Below are 20615 nucleotides of genomic sequence, written 5' to 3' on the forward strand. Positions count from 1 at the left end.
CTCTGATTCCTCTTTAGATGAAATGGTCCAGACAGCCACCAATACCTTTGATACCAGAGAACAGGAGAGGGAGGCCAAGCCCCAGGAAAGGGAGAGAAGGAAAGAGTCAAGGCATGCCCAGATGCTGGCCACCTTCTAGGGGAGCCCTGTGGCAAACTTCAAGGACAAGGCATGAGACAAATGGCTAATCTGTAGATAGGTGGGACATTGGGCCAGAAAGTGTCCATACCATGGCAAGCCTCCTAAAACAGCTTGCTACATATGCCATCAACTGGGATATTGGGTGGCACTCTGCCCTCGGGACCCAAGAGTCTCAAGGCCAAGTGCCAAGCCTTCCTTCACAATGGTTTAACAGGACTGAAGTGGCCCACTCCAGCCAGTCCACCTGTAACAATTAACCATCATGGGGCTGGAGCCAAAGGTGCAACTGGATGTGGCAGGTAGGTCCAAAAATTTCTTGGTTGACAGTGGGGCTACCTACTGTCTCCTGATCTCCTACTCTGGAGTCATCTCCCCCCAACATGTACAATTTTGGGTGCTACAGGAAAACAATTACAAAAAGATTCACCCAATCACTTCTTTGTTGCTGGGATGTACAGATATTTTCCCATCAGTTTCTGATGGTCCCTGAGTGTCCAAATCCTTTATTGAGAAGAGATATACTCACCAATCCCATTAACGTGGGGACCTCAAAAGGAGGCAGCTGCTGCTGCTAAGTCACTTCAGTCATGTCTGACTCTGTGCCACCCCACAGACGGCAGCCCACCAGGCTCCCCCGTCCCTGGGATTCTCCAGGAAAGAACACTGGAGTGGGTTGCCATTTCCTTCTCCAATGCATGAAAGTGAAAAGTGAAAGGGAAGTCACTCAGTCATGTCCAACTCCTAGCGACCCCATGGACTGCAGACTACCAGGCTTCTCCATCCATGGGATTTTCCAGGCAAGAGTACTGGAGTGGGGTGCCATTACCTTCTCTGCAAAAGGAGGCAGAGGAAACACTAAAACAAGCCTTAACCTAAGCACCCACCTTGAAGTTGCAGACCCAGAAAAAGCATTCTGAGTATACATCCATGAAAAAGAAGGAATAGCCTTGAGAGCATTAACACAAAGGTTGGGACCTGAGCCCCAGTCAGTAACTCACTTATTGAAGAGGCTCAACCCAACCTCTTGAGGCTGGCCTCCCTGCTTTTGAAAGCTTGCAGCCCTAATAGAAGATGCTTTAAAACTCTCTTGCTATTTTTATATATTTATTTATTTTTTACCAGCTACCAAGGGAAAAAAACTCCTAAGTGGGAGTGGCCATTTATGGATGTCCAATCAAATAATCCTCATGCATTACCAGATAATGCTGATGGAAAATCCAGGACTATTTCCTTTTTTGAGATTCTTAACCCAGCTACCCTCATGCCTACCCCTGAGAACTCTCTCCCCTTTCACTCTTGCCTAGAAACTTTGGACCATTTGGACAAAACCCTGAGAGGGATTGTCAGAAGACCCTCTGACCAATCCTGAGGAAATCGGGTACACCAATGGAAACAACTTTGTCTTAGATAGAAAAAAGAGGCAGGATTTGAAGTAGTCTCCAATTTTGAGACCACAGAGACTAAACCTTTAGCTCCAGGTACTTCAGTCCAATTGGCTGAGCTCATAGCTCTGACTCAAGCTTTAGAGCTGGGAAAAGGAAAAAGAGTAGCCATTTACACTGACTCCAAGTGTGCCTTTCAGGTGCTACATGCATATGCTGGTATTTGGAAATAAAGAGGCCACTCGACCACCCGAGGGTCCCCAATAAAGTATGGTGATCAAATCTTTAGGCTCTTGGGGGCAGTCCACCTGCCTGCTGAGGTTGCAGTCTCCCACTGTAGAGAAGACTGGAAAATGGAGTATAGAAGTGGCTCAAGGGAACCAGGTAGCGGCAGCTAAGAGAGCAGCATTACAAAACAGTAACCTAGTAGGGGTTTCCACCTTATTGCTGCAGACTAATTTGCCAGGAACACCTTCATATACTGAAGGGCAGAGTCTTAGAGCTAAGAGTGAGGGCTTTCAACAAGATCATGTGAGGTGTTTCCAAAAAGAGGGGCTCCTCTTTCTGCTGAGGAACCTCCAATGAGAGTTGGTTAACTCCTCATAGGCCACCACTCATCTAGGGGACAAGGCCCTCCAAACATTACTAGAAAGATCCTTCAGAGGAGCAGGCCTCTGAACGACTATAAGTCAAGTGGTCTCCCTGTGTATCACTTACCAATTAAATAACCCCCAAAGAACTCAAAGACCACAGCTAGCCCAGCTGATCCAATGACATGGGACCTACCCAGGAAAGGACTGGAAGATGGACTTTACCCAGTTGCTAGTTTCTCAAGGATATCAATACATGATAGTCATGATAGATACCTTTACAGGATGGATTGAAGGCTTTTCCACTGAGACTAAGAAGCCTGAGGAGGTGGTGAAAAAGCAGCTCCATGAAATTATTCCAAGATTTGGCCTGCCTAGGTCACTACAAAAAGACAATAGAACATCATTTACTTTTAAAACCACCCAAAGGCTCTCTAAGGCATTGTGAAGTGAAGTTGCTCGGTCGTGTGTGATTCTGCAATTCCATGGATGGTAGCTTAGCAGGCTCCTCTGTCCATGGAATTTTCCACTGGAGTGGCTTGCTGTTTCCTTCTCCAGGGGATCTTCCCAACCTGGGATTCAAACACAGGGAGCCCACATGACAGGCAGACTCTGTACCCTCAAACCCCCGTGAAAGCCCCTCTAAGGCATTGGGCATTACCTATTACCTCCATTGTTCCTGGAGGTCTCAGTCTTCAGGAAAAGTAAAGAGAGCTAACCAATTCTTAAAATCAGTGATAAAAAAGATAATTCAGGAGACCTTTCTCAGATTAAAGGAGGCTTTACCAATAGCTCCCCTCTGCACCCATGTTGCCCCTAAGGAACAGATTGATCTTAGCCCTTCTGAGACACTATATGGGAGACCTTTTTTTTTTATGTCAATGACCTCTTCCTGGATCCAGAGACTCAGACCCTCTGGTCTTATGCCATGGTCTTACACCATGGTTATTGGGCAATTCCAAAAAGAAATATGTTTATGAGATGTCAACCAGGACCCAAAAGATTCTGAAGGGCCACCACTATATGCCCCAGGGATTCAAGTCTTAATTAAGGTCTGGAAAGATGGGTCCACAAAGGCTGAACTCCAGTTCACATGGAAGAAAACAGAAGAGGACACTCAATACACCTGTGACCTTCTGGGAGTTCTCCAATACCTATTCAGAACTATCAATAAGCACCATTCTAATGAATACCCCCAAAATTAAGTTTTTGGGGATAAGCTTTCTTGGGATAACTCTTGAGTTAACTCTGGGCTATGTTTGTTCTCTCTTGGTTTGTCTTAGCCAAGGAAACTCACTCACCCTTAGACAGACAGGTCTATAAGGACTCTAAGGCTTGAGACTAACAAGAGACCAAGGCCCCATGCCCTTCAATGTCTCAGCTCAGCAGGAAGTAGCCTGAGAGACCTCAATGCCCCTATTCCTATTGAACTGGGCCTCCCATCTCTTAAGGGGAGAATGTTAAGTAATTATAATAGAAAAAGGAGTCCAAACTGGTGGCAGCTAAAAGACAAAGAAAGGGGAAAAGCCCATGAAAAGGGAACAAAGGGAAAATCCTCTGACCTGGAGTGGGAACCTCAGGTGAACACCCCCTGAGGAGGTGGTGAAAAAGCAGCTCCATGAAATTATTCCAAGATTTGGCCTGCCTAGGTCACTACAAAAGGACAATAGAACACCCCCTTCCTGACTGATGATGTGTGCTAGCCCTAATCTGCATAGGGCAGGCTCAGGGGGAGGAGACAAAAAGTGTAAAAGCAGGGAGTCAAGACAGGTTGAAGCCTCTCCTTCAGGGTCAGCCGGCCAAAATGCCTTGTGGGTGTACTATCCTTCGTTTACCAAGTGAAATTCTGGGCTATAAAAAGGAGACATGAATAGACATTTTTTCCAAAGAAGACATTCAAATGGCTAACAGGCACATGAAAAAAAAAATCTCTAAATTGTTAATTATATTAGAGAAGTTCAAATCAAAGCCAAGGAACTACCATCTCACACCTGTCAGAATTGACTATCATCGAAAAATCTACAAGCAACAAATGCTGGAGAGGATGTGGAGAAAAGCCCACCAGATTCTGCTATCCACTCCTACATTGCAGGAGGATTCTTTACCACTGAGTCACCAGGGAAGCCCTCAAATTAGTTTGTCTGAGTTTACTTGTAATTATACCTTGTTGGTATCGAACTTTAAAAGCTAATCCCTTCAGAAATAGAAGCATCTTTGATCACCCTTTTGCTAGGGACTGGGAAACTCACCATAGATACAGGCTTTTCCACCCTTTACGATGAACTTTATTTCTAAGAGAAAAACAAGAGAAAGAGGAACAGAAAGAGAGAGGGAGAGAGAGAGCTCACTAAGTCACTAAAATGCTTTCAGAAGTGACAATGAACAGATGTTTCTAACAGAGTATGGGCTCTCATAATAGAATATGTGTTTTTCAGACTAGTCCTTTAATTTTGCAGTGTGTAATTTAGCAAATCTTAGCGTTCTGCTTTTCCCCAGTCTGGAAAGCCTTTATTTCCCTTGTCTTGTTTTGACAATTTTCAGAGTCTAAGATTTAGAACCATAGAACATTAATTAAATCAACCATTCACAATGTGCTAATTTTGAAGACATCTTCTCTCAGAAGCTCAGTGTTTTCAACTTTGAATTACAAATAATTATGATACTCAGCTCAGATAACTAAATAGTAATATACAAGAGTGCTTTGTGAATGCTATTTAAATATAATAATAATAGTTATTATAAATAATAGTAATAGTGGTAGTAACAACAGTGATAGTGATAATCAGGTTCTGTATTCCAACAACCTTGAATTTATGTCCCAAATTTATAATGTATTTGCTATACAAATTTGCTTAATTGATTTTAGCCTCAGTTTTGTCTTCTATAAAATGGGGAAATTAAATAGATAACTAATAAAAACATACTGTATAGCACATGAACTCTACTCAATACTCTTTAATGTCCTATATGGGAAAGAATCTAAAAAAGTGTGAATATATATAAAACTGATTAACTTTGCTCTAAACCTGAATTTAATGCATTGTTAATCATCTATACTTCAATAAAAGTTAATTAAAAATAAAGGATACTACTCTTACAAATAAAAATGAAAAATTACTGCTCTGTGAAAAAATAAAATGTGGAAATTAGTTCTAGTCACATTGTTATGAGTGTTACATGATATATTGCATATAAATTATTCAGTATAATGTCTGGCATATAGTAATTATGACACAAGTAAGTTTTAGTTATTACTCTTATTAATTATAATTTGTTGAGTACTTGTAGCTATGAAACTAAAGATGCTTACTCCTTGGAAGGAAAGTTATGACCAACCTAGATAGCATATTGAAAAGCAGAGACATAACTTTGCCAACAAAGGTCCGTCTAGTCAAGGCTATGGTTTTTCCAGTGGTCATGTATGGATGTGAGAGTTGGACTGTGAAGAGAGCTGAGAGCCGAAGAATTGATGCTTTTGAACTGTGGTGTTGGAGAAGACACTTGAGAGTTCCTTGGACAGCAAGGAGATCCAACCAGTCCATCCTAAAGGAGATCAGTCCTGGGTGTTCATTGGAAGAACTGATGCTGAAGCTGAAACTCCAATACTTTGGCCACTGCATATGAAGAGTTGACTCATTGGAAAAGACCCTGATGCTGGGAGGGATTGGGGGCAGGAAGAGAAGGGGATGACAGAGGATGAGATGGCTGGATGGCATCACTGACTCGATGGACGTGAGTCTGAGTGAACTGTGGGAGTTGGTGATGGACAGGGAGGCCTGGCGTGCTGTGATTCATGGGGTCACAAAGAGTCGAACACGCCTGAGTGACTGAACTGAACTGAACTGTGACATACTAAGTATTTACAAATATTGATATATCTCCATAATAATATTGAAAGGAGACATTATTATCTACAATTAGTAAATGAAGCAGCAAAGTATAAAAGTAGTTGACTCAAGATGGTTTTAAAATTTGAATTCAAGTGTCTGACTCTAAAGCTCAAGAATTTTAAAAAATGTATAAAAGTATAAAATATATTTATTAAAATTTATTCTTATAAATCATAGATATTTATAATGTCAATTTACAAGATTATATTTTAATGTGTAAAGTCCAGAAAAAATTATTCCTTTTCATGATTTGATTATGTAGTTTAATACTAATTGAGATTTTGAGGTTACATGTGCTTTTCCAAATTTTAAGAATATCATTATGATACAAAACATGAAGCATGATATTTTGACAATAATTTCCTCTAGTTATTTATTTATCAAATATCTTATTTGTTTTCCTTTTTTAAAGTAAAATAGCAGTAGAATTTCATATAGAATAACACATTTTAGTTACTCTCATGTAATTTTTTTTTAATACATTAGGGAAAAGAACCTCAGTTAGGTTTTCCAGGAGAACTCAAAGAAAATATTTGTTGGTATTGGCCATTGTGAGTATTCAATTTGTATCAGGATGATTGGAATACCATGTTTCTTTTTGTCCAAAAGTTAATGGCTGTAGAGTACTTTTCAAGAAAGCAAATCAATTTACTCTAAACTCATTATTCTAAATATGGAGGTGTACATCTTTTCAGTAATAATTTGCTAAGTCTTTATTTTTTGAGACTATTCATTCTTGAATTGTTTCCTGATATTTTCTTGTGGTTATCCACAGAGGATGTAAATACCCCACCTGTTTAACACAGACATTGGAAAAATGTTCTTCCTAAAATCTTTGCTCTTCATATTTTCCAAGACAGTGGCTTTAAACAAGGGTTGTTTTGACCCCATGAGACATCTAATGAGGTCTGCAGACATTTTTCATTCTTGCATTTTGGGGAGGTGTGCTGCTGGAATCTTGAGGGTAGAGGCCAGGGTTGATGGTAATCATCTTACAGTGCACAGAAAACCCTCACAACAAAGAATATCCCCAAATGTCTGTTGTGCCAATGTTGAAAATATTAATCTAAGGTTATCATGTAATCAAATTTATGATTAGTAAAAGAAGAAAAAGTTTTACTTTTTCCTAATTTCACATTTCAGAATGCTATTGAGACTAGGTATGCATATAACTATGCATATAAAATAAAAATGAAAATCTTCCAAAGGACTATGTGAAATTTCTAAACACAGAAGAATTTATGATTGAAGAGGAACAGGAAATGGAGACAATTCTAATGGCAGAGAGTGCATTGTCACCTGGAGTTACTGGAGAAGATAAAGCTGAGACACTGAATCCGACTCCAGTGACAACCAAATCTCTGATCATAGACTGTCTTGAATTGGCATTGCCCCCTGAACTGGCTTTTCAGCTCAATGAATTATTTGGCCCTGTAGGTATTGATTCAGGGTCCCTAACAGTTGAGGACTGCGTGATTCATATAGATCTGAATCTGGCTAAAGTGATTCATGAGAAATGGAAAGAATCTGTAATGAAGCAACAAAGACAAGAAGAGGTATCTTGTGGCAAGTTAATGCAAGATCCTTCCCTGGTTGAGCATGTTGGTCTTGATAATTCAGAACAAAAATCATCTCAGAGAACAGGCAAAAAATTATTGAAGACCTTAGCAGCACCTGAAATGCTACCCTTATTGGATCATTGGAACATTCAAAGTTAAAAAAAAAAGTATCACTCAGAGAAATAATGTCAGAAGAAATTGCCTTACAGGAAAAGCATGATTTGAAAAGGGATCCACTTATGTTTGAGAAAGATTGTGCCACTAAGCTAAAGGAGAAGCAACTCTTAAGATATTTCCAGCCATTAACCAAAATTTCCTGGTGGACATTTTCAAGGACCACAACTATTCATTAGAACACACAGTGCAATTTCTAAATTGTGTTCTTAAAGGAGACCCTGTGGTAGCACAAGAATTTGTTCACCAAAATGAGAATATCACTTCTCATACTGCACAGAAGTCTAAGGAGAAAAAGGCAAAGAAATTGAAAGAGACTGAAGATATACCAAATGAACCATCTTTCCAGGACTTTGAGTACCCAGAATATGATGACTACAGGGGAAGAAGCTTTCCTGCACCAACAGAAGAGGATGGAATGCTACAGCAAGGCAAAAGAAGCTTATCGGATGGGGAAGAAAAAACGTTGCCACATTTTATGCCCAGCAGGGTAGTCTCCATGAGCAGAAGATGAAAGAAGCTAATCACCTTGCTACCATGGAGATACTTGAGAAAGTCAGTGCCTCCCTACTGCCTCAGAATGTTCTAGACCTCCATGGGCTGCATGTGGATGAGGCTATAGAACATTTGACAACAGTTTTACAGCAGAAAACTGAAGAATTTAAACAGAATGGTGGTAAGCCCTATCTCTCTGTGATAACGGGGAGAGGAAACCACAGCCAGGGAGGAGTTGCTCGCATCAAACCAGCTGTCATTAAATACTTCACAAGCCATAACTTTAGATTCTCTGAAATTAAACCAGGGTGCTTGAAAGTCATGCTAAAGTAAGATAAACATCCTTGACTAAAAAGTGTGAAGGTTTGTAACTTAAAATTAGTTTTATTTGCAGTGATTTAGCCAATTTTATGTAAATGTATGTTTTATTAATAGTGATGTCCAGTTATAAACAGAAAAACATGATGTTTTTCAAAATTCAAGAGAAGTTTAATTTTTACTGAACCAAATGCCAAATATGTTATCTATTAAAGATATTAAAGATAATTTTTATTGATTACCAGATGTCTAAGAAAATTATCAGCTGTGGTTTTAAAGATTGAAATGCTCTGATACTTTCTCAGACAGAAAATGTTACCTTTATATTAATTATTGTTTGATGTTTTGTAAAGTCTTAAAGGCTTCTATGAGAGGTATTTAAAGTGCTTTGAGATCTAGTAGAAGGCAATGGCAACCCACTCCAGTACTCTTGCCTGGAAAATCCCATGGATGGAGGAGCCTGGTAGGCTGCAGTCCATGGGGTCGCTAAGAGTCAGACACGACTGAGCGACTTCACTTTCACTTTTCACTTTCATGCATTGGAGAAGGAAATGGCAACCCACTCCAATGTTCTTGCCTGGAGAATCCTGGGGACGGGGGAGCCTGGTTGGCTGCCATCTATGGGGTCGAAACAGAGTCGGACACGACTGAAGTGACTTAGCAGCAGCAGCAGTGCTTGATTGAATAAGTGAAGAAAGGAATATGTGAAAAATGCATGAGGACCCACATTTTCATATCTATAGTACCCAAGTAGTAGCAAAGTATTAGTTCATGATTTTATTATATATTATTTTCAACATTCTAAGACTTCTACAATTTCAGTTTTTTAAAAATTAATATTTTTATTTACTACCTCATTAGCTCTGCTTTTGGTGAATTTAAAGATATATTTTAAAATGTACAACACCTATGCTTGAGATGTGTGTCTTTACATTTCATGTATCATATTTTTTAAAAGCCATCTTGGTCAAGTAGAGACAAACATCTATTTAGGTCTCTGCAATTTACTAAAACAATATAATTTGCCAGCTATACCTTTCTTTGGTAATAAGCCTGTTCAGCACGAGGAAAGAGCAAGAATTTTGAGTAGGGACATAATGGAGAAAAAAATGTTTTGCTATTTCAAGAAATTTTAAAGTGTGTCTTTTTGGTCCTTACAGAAAGTGTGGATTACGGACCAGTGTTTGTGCAAGAACCAGATGATATAATTTTCCCGACTGATTCTGATGAAAAGAAAGTAGCACTGAATTGTGAAGCTCGTGGCAACCCAATTCCCAATTACAGGTAGAAATTCACTATTAATCATTTTTCTTTTCTTAAAAATTCCTTTCAGTGAGATTCTGATACACCCAGGGAGTATTATGTCTTAAGTAATTTTTACATTTTGTCTTCTGATTTTTCCCTAAGATGGCTTCGAAATGGAACAGAAATAGATTTGGAAAGTGATTATCGCTACAGTTTGATAGACGGGGCCTTTATTATAAGCAATCCAAGTGAAGCAAAGGATTCTGGTCATTATCAGTGTTTGGCAGCCAACACATTTGGAAGTATTCTTAGTCGAGAAGTCATTCTTCAGTTTGCCTGTGAGTAAAATATTGCTCTTTACACATATACATGTATAGTGTGTGTGTGTGTGTGTGTGTGTATAGCTTTGAAGTTTATTTAGGCAAGAGCTTATGATTTCGAATTTTAAAATAATAGTATAAACTAGTCATGCTTAGAACTGTGCAAACAACGTGCTTCTTCCTGACATATTTTTAAATCCCCTGAAATATGTGCCCTCTTCACATAAATAGTAGTTTGGGAGGCTAAAAATTCAGTTCATAAAAGCAGATTAAGTTTTAGAATTCAAATATCTTTTGAAATCTAGTAAGAAATAGGTTTTTAATTAGTTCTATCTGCTTTTAAAATATTTACTTACTTGATATTCTTCTACTGCCTATGATAGTCACTATTGGCTATAGATTCTTCTGGACATAAGACAGCATATTCTAAAAATTCTCCTTCTAGTCAAAAAACCAAAGAAATACCTCTGAAGTGCTATTTCAGATTCTGACTATAACCTCCCTTCCAAGTGTCCCAGTTTCTTTTTTAATCGGAAAAAAGGTACCTCATGTATTCATTCATATATCTATACTATATATATTTTCTAAAATATATCATATATATAATTAACTAAATGTATAGATTTCTTGAAACTCTTGAAATTATTTTACATATTATGAGTCTTACACAAACTTGAGGATAGATACTGGGTGAAAAAAACATTTGTACCATTTTTTAGTGAGTAATCCTAATTGAATTTAAATTCTTGAGGATTATAATCACTGAGAAATAGATAGGAGGGCCAGGGAGCTTGGTGTTAATAATTCAAATGTAACTATAATGGCTATGTAATTCATCACAAAATGATTTTTAAGTTAAAACTGCACCCTGAAGAATGAAATAATTGATTTTTCTCTTTGTAATCTTCTTCACATATTATGTCTAATTAACCCAGAACCCAGACACCCTGTTAAAGGAGTGTGAAGGAGAAAAGGGAAGGAAAAAAATGATAATGGATCCAGTTTGGAGAAAATCGAGCTAGGTACTAGAAAAATCAAAACATTATCTTTTAAAGTAGAATTGGCTAAAGAGTTCAGACTGTATACACCAAATATACCAATATAGTAGACTAACTATACTTTTGTTTTTTTTTTAAATATTACGCAGCGCATCACAGAAATCTAATATTTCTCAATATGTAGATTTAAAAGTATCCTTTTTGTTGTTCAGTTGCTTAGTCAGGTCCTACTCTTTGTGACTCCATGGACTGCAGCTCACCAGGCCTCCCTGTCCATCACCAACACCTGGCGCTTGCTCAAGCTCATGTCCATTGAGTCGGTGATGCATCCAATCATCACATCCTCTGTCGTCCCCTTCTCCTCCTGCCTTCAATCTTTCCCAGCATCAAGGTCTTTACAAATGAGTCAGCTCTTTGCATCAGGTGGCCAAAGTATTGGAATTTCAGCTTCAGGATCAGTCTTTCCAAGAATATTCAGGACTGATTTTTTAGGATGGACTGGTTGGATCTCCTTGCAGTCCAAGGGACTCTCAAGAGTCTTCTCCAACACCACAGTTCAAAAGCATCAATTCTTCTGCACTCAGCTTTATTTATGGTCCAACTCTCACATCCATATATGACTACTGGAAAAATCATAGTTTTGACTAGACAGACTTTTGTCAGCAAAGTAATGTCTCTGCTTTTTAATATGCTGTCTAGGCTTTCCAGAGCTTTACTTGCAAGGAGCAAGTGTCCTTTATTTCAAGGTTGCAGTCACATCTGCCGTGATTCTGGAGCCCAAGAAAATAAAGTCTGTCACTGTTTCCATTGTTTCCCCAACTATTTGCCATGAAGCAAATAGGAAAAGGAGTACGTCAAGGCTGTATATTGTCACCCTGCTTATTTAACTTATATGCAGAGTACATCATGAGAAATGCTGGGCTGGATGAAACACAAGCTGGAATCAAGATTTCTGGAAGAAATATCAATAACCCCAGATATGCAGATGACACTACCCTTATGGTAGAAAGTGAAGAGACTCTTGTTGAAAGTGAAAGAGGAGACTGAAAAAGTTGGCTTTAAGCTCAACATTCAGAAAACTAAGATCATGGCATCCAGTCCCATCACTTCATGGCAAATAGATCGGGAAACACTGTTCAATAGTGCAGTCTTTTCAAGACAGGTGCAGCAAATCCAGGAAACATGTACTAATACCAGTGGCTTATAACTTTTTCTTTGGTTTATATTATCTGACACAAGTATACCAATTCTCAGTTGCCTCTTTTTCTCCTAAATCAGCAGTGATACAAAATATGCAATGTTTTCTACATTATTCAGAGCAGAAATCTACTTGCTGGAAGGCTCTAGGTGTCTATTTGACTGTACCTTCCTAAGATATTAAAAAAAAAAAAAAAACAGCCACTGCTATCAAATACTTCACCCCATGTAGAGTGCATAAGGTGGCACCAGCATTTACAGTTTAAGACTAGGCAAGGAAAGCTTTCTCTCAATCAGCCTACCTGCCTCCTACCTACCTTCTACCTGCCCACTTACCTATCTTACCTACTCAGCATCAAGCTATCCTGAACTTAATTTACAACAATACTTGCTTTATTTTTATTAATAACTTAAACATATGGGTAAAATATGCAATCATTAGTAGTGTCTTGTTACTCTGCTCTCACTATCCCTGTCGCACCTGACTTGCTGTTGTGTTTTGGAGGCTATACATATGCATGCTGCTGCAGCTCCTGCTGCTGCTAAGTCGCTTCAGTCGTGTCTGACCCTGTGCAACCACATAGATGACAGCCCACCAGCTCCTGGGTCCCTGAGATTCTCCAGGCAAGAACTCTGGAGGGGGTTGCAATTTCATTTTTCAAAAGAACCCATAAAATGCCTGGTGGAAGCAGTCAGTCACTTACCTATTGCCTCAAAACTGCTCCCCATCTCTATTCTGTTATGTCTCTGTTGATAGTATGAAATACAAGTCTTTTAGGCTTTGTTCTATCTTTTGGCCAGGATATCTTTGGGGGGAAATGCAAATACAGTTAATAGAGAAGACAGAACAAAGATTCAATTTGCTGTCTAGTATACATTGGTGTCCATAGAAGGCAATGGCAACCCACTCTGGTACTCTTGCCTGGAAAATCCCATGGACAGAGGAGCCTGGTAGGCTGCAGTCCATGGGGTTGCTAAGAGTCGAATAAGACTGAGCAACTTCACTTTCACTTTTCACTTTTCATGCACTGGAAAAGGAAATGGCAACCCACTCCTGTGTTCTTTCCTGGAGAATCCCAGGGACGGGGGAGCCTGGTGGGCTGCCATCTATGGGGTCGCACAGAGTCAGACACGACTGAAGCAACTTAGCAGCAGCAGCATACATTAGTGTCTAGTATACATGGGTGTCTAGTATACCTGGGTGTATATACAGAGTACTAGTATACTAGCTTAAAACTCAACAGTCAAAAACCTAAGATCATGGCATCCAGTCTCATCCTTCATGACAAATACATGGGGAAACAATGGAAACATTGTTAAATAGTGAGAGACTTTATTTTGGGGGGCTCCAAAATCACTGCACATGGTGAATGAGCCATGAAATAAAAGATGCTTCCTCCTTGGAAGAAAAGCTATGACCAACCTAGACAGAGTATTAAAAAGCAGAGACATTATTTTGCTGACAAACGTTCGTCTAGTAAAAGCTATGGTTTTTCCAGTAGTCATGTATGGATGTGAGAAATGGACTATAAAAAAAGCTGATCCCCGAAGAATTGCTGTTTTTGAACAGAGGTGTTGGAGAAGACTCTTGAGAGTCCCTCGGACTGCAAGGAGATCCAAGAACTCCATCCTAAAAGAAATCAGTCCTGAATATTCACTGGAAGGACTGATGCTGAAGCAGAAACTCCAATACTTTGGCCACCTGAAGCAAAAAGCTGATTCATTTGAAAAGACCCTGATGCTGGGAAAGATTGAAGGCAGGAGGAGAAGGGAACAACAGAGGATGAGATGGTTGGATGGCATCACCAACTCAATGGACATGAGTTTGAATAAGTTCCAGATGTTGGTGATGGACAGAGAAGCCGGGCATGCTGCTGTCCATGGGATTGCAAAGAGTTAGACACGACTGAGCGACTGAACTGAATTGATACCTGGGTGTGAACATGGGTGGGATGGGATTCTAATAGTCAGAATAGTTTTATGATTAGGGAGAGGAAATAAGGTAGGGTGTCACAGAGAATGAAAAATGGAACTTCTTAAAGAAGAGAGAGGATACAAATGTAAAGCAAGATTAAAAATTTGGTGTCAAATTCCCTTTGCATCATGATTTTCTATGACCAGCCTCATAGATAGAGATGAGTTCACCTTCTGTTGTTGATACAATGCTTAATGTCCCTTAGGGCTTAAGAACTTTAGTGACTAGAGGAACTCTGATTACTTTGTACACATTTTGGAGCTGATATTAATTCTTCATATCACCATCTACTATTTATTAAAAAATTGAAATATGTATTATTAAACAACTAATATTTCAAAACTAATATATTATGAAGTTTCAGTTCAGTTCAGTTCATTTCAGTCGCTCACTTGTGTCTGACTCTGCAACCCCATGAATCGCAGCATGCCAGGTCTCCCTGTCCATCACCAACTCCCGGAGTTCACCCAGACTCACGTCCATCAAGTCAGTGATGCCATCCAGCCATCTCATCCTCTGTCATCCCCTTCTCCTCCTGCCCCCAATCCCTCCCAGCATCAGAGTCTTTTCCAAGGAGTCAACTCTTTGCATGAGGTGGCCAAAGTACTGGAGTTTCAGCTTTAGTGCCATTCCTTCCAAAGAAATCCCAGGGCTGATCTCCTTCAGAATGGACTGGTTGGATCTCCTTGCAGTCCAAGGGACTCTCAAGAGTCTTCTCCAACACCACAGTTTAAAAGCATCAATTCTTCGGTGCTCAGCCTTCTTCACAGTCCACCTCTCACATCCATACATGACCACAGGAAAAACCATAGCCTTGACTAGACGGACCTTTGTTGGCAAGGTAATGTCTCTGCTTTTGAATATGCTGTCTAGGTTGGCCATAACTTTCCTTCCAAGGAGTAAGCGTCTTTCAGTTTCATGGCTGCAGTCACCATCTGCAGTGATTTTGGAGCCCACAAAAATAAAGTCTGACACTGTTTCCACTGTATCCCCATCTATTTCCCATGAAGTGATGGGACCGGATGTCATGATCTTCATTTTCTGAATGTTGAACTTTAAGCCAACTTTTTCACTCTCCACTTTCACTTTCAGCAAGAGGCTTTTTAGTTCCTCTTCACTTTCTGCCATAAGGGTGGTGTCATCTGCATATCTGAGATTATTGATATTTCTCCCAGCAATCTTGATTCCAGCTTGTGCTAGTTTTAGATGATTATTAAAACTGTTTAGTTACATTAAATATTTAAATCGAACACAAATCTGTTAGATGTTTTAAATGTCATTTAATAAGACAAAATTACAAATTATCAAAATGATTACAAACATACAAACTCGGTTTACAAAGATTTAATTGTAATTGGTATAAATTTAAGGTATAAAAGCCTTAATCTTTTTACCTTTAATTTAATTATGTACTACACAATTATTTTATCAACTATGGTTTTCTACATTGTGTAGTACAATTTTTTTTTAATTTTATTTTATTTTTAAACTTAACATAACTGTATTAGATTTGCCAAATATCAAAATGAATCCGCCACAGGTACACATGTGTTCCCCATGTGTAGTACAATTGTGATGTTCTAAAATCAAATAGAAAGGAGGATCATATTACCCAATCCAGGGTAGTTTCTGAGTTATCAACCAGTTGAATTTTCATTGTTCCTCTCAAAGGGAGACTGTGACTCTTGGACTTTTTTATAATTTAAACATTATTTTTTGTTATATAAATAATAGTTTAAATACAGCTTTTGCATACGTTTTCACCTTTTGAAATATGATATATATGACTAAAATAACAAACACCAAAAAAAAAAGGTGTCATTTTCATCATAGAAGACTGGAAGGCAAAAGTAGGAAGTCAAGATACTTGGAGTATCAGGAAACTTGGCCTTGGTGTACAAAATGAAGCAGGGAAAAGGCTAATGGAGTTTTGCCAATAAAATGCACTGGTCATAGCAAACATCCTCTAACAACAACACAAGACTCTACACATGGACATCACCAGGTTGTCATTACTGAAATCATATTGATTATATTCTTTGCAGTCGAAGATGGATAAGCTCTATACATTCAGCAAAAGCAAGACCAGTAGCTGACTGTGGCTCAGATCATGAACTCCATATTGCAAAATTCAAACTTAAATTGAAGAAAATAGGAAAAACCACTAGGCCATTCAGGTATGACCTAAATCAAATCCCTTACAATTATACAGTGGAAGTGACAGATAGAGTCAATGGATTAAATCTTATAGACAGAGTGCCTGAAGAACTATGGATGGAGGTTCATGACATTGTACAGGAGGTGGTGATCAAGACCATCCCCAAGATAAAGAAATGAAAAGGCAAAATAGTTGTCTGAGGAGGCCTTACAAATAGCTGAGAATAGAAGAGATGTGAAAGGCAAAGGAGAAAAGGAAAGATATACTCATTTGAATGCAGAGTTCTAAAGACTAGAAAGGAGAGATAAGAAAGCCTTCCTAAGTGAACAGTGCAAAGAAATAGAGGGAAAACAATAGAATGGGAAAGACTAGAGATCTCTTCAAGAAAATTAGATATACCAAGGGAACATTTCCTGCAAAGATGTACACAATAAAGGACAGAAATGGTATGGACCTAACAGAAGCAGAAAATATTGAGAAGAGGTGGCAGAGATACACAGAAGAACTATACAGAAAACATCTTCATGACCCATATAACCATGATGGTGTGGTCACTCACCTAGAGCTACACATCCTGGAGTATGAAGTCAAGTAGGCCTTAGGAAGCATTACTATGAACAGCTAGTGGAGGTGATGGAATTCCAGCTTAACTATTTCAAATCCTAAATGATGATGCTGTGAAAGTGCTGCATGCAATATGCTAGCAATTTTGGAAAAATCAGGTGTGGCCACAGGACTGGAAAAGGTCAGTTTTCATTCCAATCCCAAAGAAAGGCAATGCCAAAGAATGTTCAAAGTACCGCGCAGTTGTACGCATCTCACAAGCTAGCAAAGTAATGCTCAAAATCCTGCAAACTTGATTTCAACAGTATGTGAACCAAGAACTTCCAGATGTTCAAGCTGGGTTTAGAAAAGGTAGAGGAACCAGAGATCAGATTGCCAACATCCTTTGGATCATCGGAAAAGCAAGAGAATTCCAGAAAAAAAAAATCTATTTCTGCTTTATTGACTATGCCAAAGTCTTTGACTGTGTGGGCCATAATAAATTGTGAAAGATTCTTAAAGACATGGGAATATCAGACCACCTTACTTGTCTTTTGAGAAATCTGTATGCAGGTCAAGAAACAGCAGTTATAACTGGACATGGAACAGCAGAGAGGTAAAAATTGGGAAGGGAGTATGTCAAGGCTGTGTATTGTCACCCTGATTTTTTAACTTCTATGCAGAGTGTATCATATGAAATGCCAGGCTAGATGAAACAAAAGCTGGAGTAAAGATAACCAGGAGAAATATCAATAGCCTCAGATATGCAGAAGACACCACCCTTATGGAAGAAAGTGAAGAAGAAATAAAGAGCCTCTTGATGAAAGTAAAAGAAGAGAATGAAAAGCTGGCTTAAAATTTAACATTCAAAAAATAATGATCATGGCATCTGGTCCCATCACTTCATTCAAGTTGATGGGGAAACAATGGAAATAGTGACAGCCTTTATTTTGGGGGGCCCCAAAATCACTACAGACAGTGACTGCAGCCATGAAATTAAAATATGCTTGCTCCATGAAAGAAAAGCTATGACCAGAGAAGCATGGCTTGCTGCAGTCCATGGGGTCACCAAGAATTGGACACGACTGAATGACTGAACTGACTAAAATAATGTGATTGTAAGATTTATTTGGACAATGTTAAATAAACATTAAATGTGTCTCCCCTAATTATATTCATAGAAAAATGACCAAATCTATATTTTATAAATTGATATGTGTTTAAATATTCTAACTATTCATATGTTAAAATCCCATTAATCATATCTGACTAGAATTATCTTCCTTTTGCATGAAAATTATATACATTATATACATATATGAAAGTGAAGTGAAAGTGAAGTTGCTCAATCATGTCCAACTCTTTACAACCCCATGGACTGTAGCCTGTCAGGCTCCTCTGTCCATGGGTTTCTCCAGGCAAGAATACTGGAGCAGGTAGCCATTTCCTTCTCCAGGGGATCTTCCCAACACAGGGATCGAACCCAGGTCTCTTGCACTGCAGGCAGACCCTTTACTGTCTGAGCCACCCAGGGGCTCCCTACTCACATACATCATATTAAATAATATGTACACATATACATCATATTAAATAAGATTTTGCAGAGTTAGCTTATTCATATACATATATCTGGCCACCCACTCCAGTACTCTTGCCTGGAAAATCCCATGGACAGAGGAGCCTGGTAGGCTGCAGTCCATGGAGTCGCTAAGAGTCAAATAAGACTGAGCGACTTCACTTTCACTTTTCACTTTCATGCATTGGAGAAGGAAATGGCAACCCACTCCAGTCTTCTTGCCTAGAGAATCCCAGGGATGACAGAGCCTGGTGGGCTGCTGTCTATGGGGTCGCACAGAGTCAGACACGACTGAAGTGACTTAGCAGCATACATATATCAGTTGTCACATTTTGACTAATGGAAGTCCTTTAATATTAGCTTCTTTTCCTCTTATTAACCAGAAATATATTTTAAAATATTTTAGCTTTCCTCCAATAACATCTTGATCTTGTGACTATTCCCCAAGTATATATTCAACTACTTTACATTGACCGTAATGCATGTTATTTATATAGACTAAAATCTAGATGTTAGAGGTGAGTATCAAATTGATCCAAATAAGTTCTGATGCTGAGGAGGATGATATTATCGCCAAATCTGTTTAGTAAAGAAGACTTATAAAACCAAAATCTTTTTTAAGTTCTCAAGTTTGTATAAATAATTATATTTAATGGATGCTTATTTCTGTGGCAGACAATGTTCTAAATGTTTTAAAATATGTCAGTTCGTTTCATTCTAATAACCAACATATGTTTCATTACAGTGTTAAATATAAATGCATTTTACAGCTGCAACCTCTTATTTAACTCTGATAATTCTCAGTCTTTTCCTAATATAAATATATATTGTATTTGCTTTATGACATACTAATTTTGATTTTAAATTCACCTCTCAAAGTCTAATTATATTATAATCTCTCAAAAATCTTTATATGTTTCCTTCATCAAAATCATTTCATAATCAATATACCAATACCAATGTGTTTAACAAAAATAAATATCAAGATAGAAATAAGAATATAATCATTCTGCATTTATTCTCATTGTTTAAATTAGATAATGTCTCTTGTTTGATTTTCCTTACGGAAATTTGAGAATTTAGGGAAAATTTGGTCTCCTTCTAGATCTAGAATTTGAGGATTTATAGTAATTATGTTAACATGTAATTTTTTCTTATATTTTCTCTTTTAATATAACTTTTTCTCTTAATTTTAAAAATTTCTTAGACAGTCTATAGTTAGAACCTTGAAAGCTACATTTTCTAAATAATCTTGAGATAGGACAAAGATGAGTGTGGGTGTTATCAAAAGCTGAAAATATCTTCATAGGTCTTGGCTTTTGGAGGGCTGATGATAATGAAATGAGTATTGACACCTTTACTATAGATGTAGCAATGATTAAAAAGTGTATCTAATGTGTGGAAAAATTAATTGTAAGTGTAAAACAAATTTAGTTTCTTTTTGGTTTTGTTCCTATTCATGTCACTCATGAATCAACAAGTACATATTAATACAGCAATTATTTTATTTTGCCAATATAGTAATCTCAACATCATCCCAAATGTGATTTATTTGACTTGCTATATGAAATCATGCACCATACAAGATAAATATGTAAATTAGTAAATACAGGAAAAATGCATTTCATCACAAGAGGTCAAGATAGTATAAGCCATAGGTCTCATAATTATTGTGGTCATGACATAAATATTTCCTTGGGACTTCCAGTAGTCAGAGAAAAAGGAAAAATAGAAACATTTAAAGGATTCTAATTACCCCCAAGTTCCTTAAGAGAAGAAATTATTTTTTTGTTGTTGACATTTACTTCTCATAGAAATTTCTCATTTGACGCTTTATGTAGAGATTTTAACATCTCTGCATCAACTCAATAGGAAGTTTAATTAGCTTGACATAAAACCAAACCAATTTTTAAAATGTAACTAGAATTTAATCATGAAGCTATTCACTTCATTCATTTATAAATCTTTTTTTTTTAAGTTTTGATTTGAGCTGCTAATGAATTTGAGCAGCTGTTGTTCCTTTTAACCCACCCCTCACATGTCTAACTGTCTAT

General features: G+C 38.0%; 1 protein-coding gene across 1 annotated transcript in view; it reads left to right on the forward strand.

The window, feature by feature from the left end:
• The window catches only part of CNTN5 (contactin 5), a 1686091-nt gene that overhangs the window by 1057679 nt on the left and 607797 nt on the right, over positions 1–20615 (forward strand). Inside the window, exons 5-6 of the mRNA XM_025266987.3 lie at positions 9710–9833; positions 9957–10132. Coding sequence (XP_025122772.3) covers positions 9710–9833; positions 9957–10132 — 300 coding nt within the window. The remainder of the gene's footprint in view (positions 1–9709; positions 9834–9956; positions 10133–20615) is intronic.

The sequence above is a fragment of the Bubalus bubalis genome, chromosome 16 (genome assembly GCF_019923935.1).
Source record: "Bubalus bubalis isolate 160015118507 breed Murrah chromosome 16, NDDB_SH_1, whole genome shotgun sequence".
NCBI classification, from domain to species: Eukaryota; Metazoa; Chordata; class Mammalia; order Artiodactyla; family Bovidae; genus Bubalus; species Bubalus bubalis.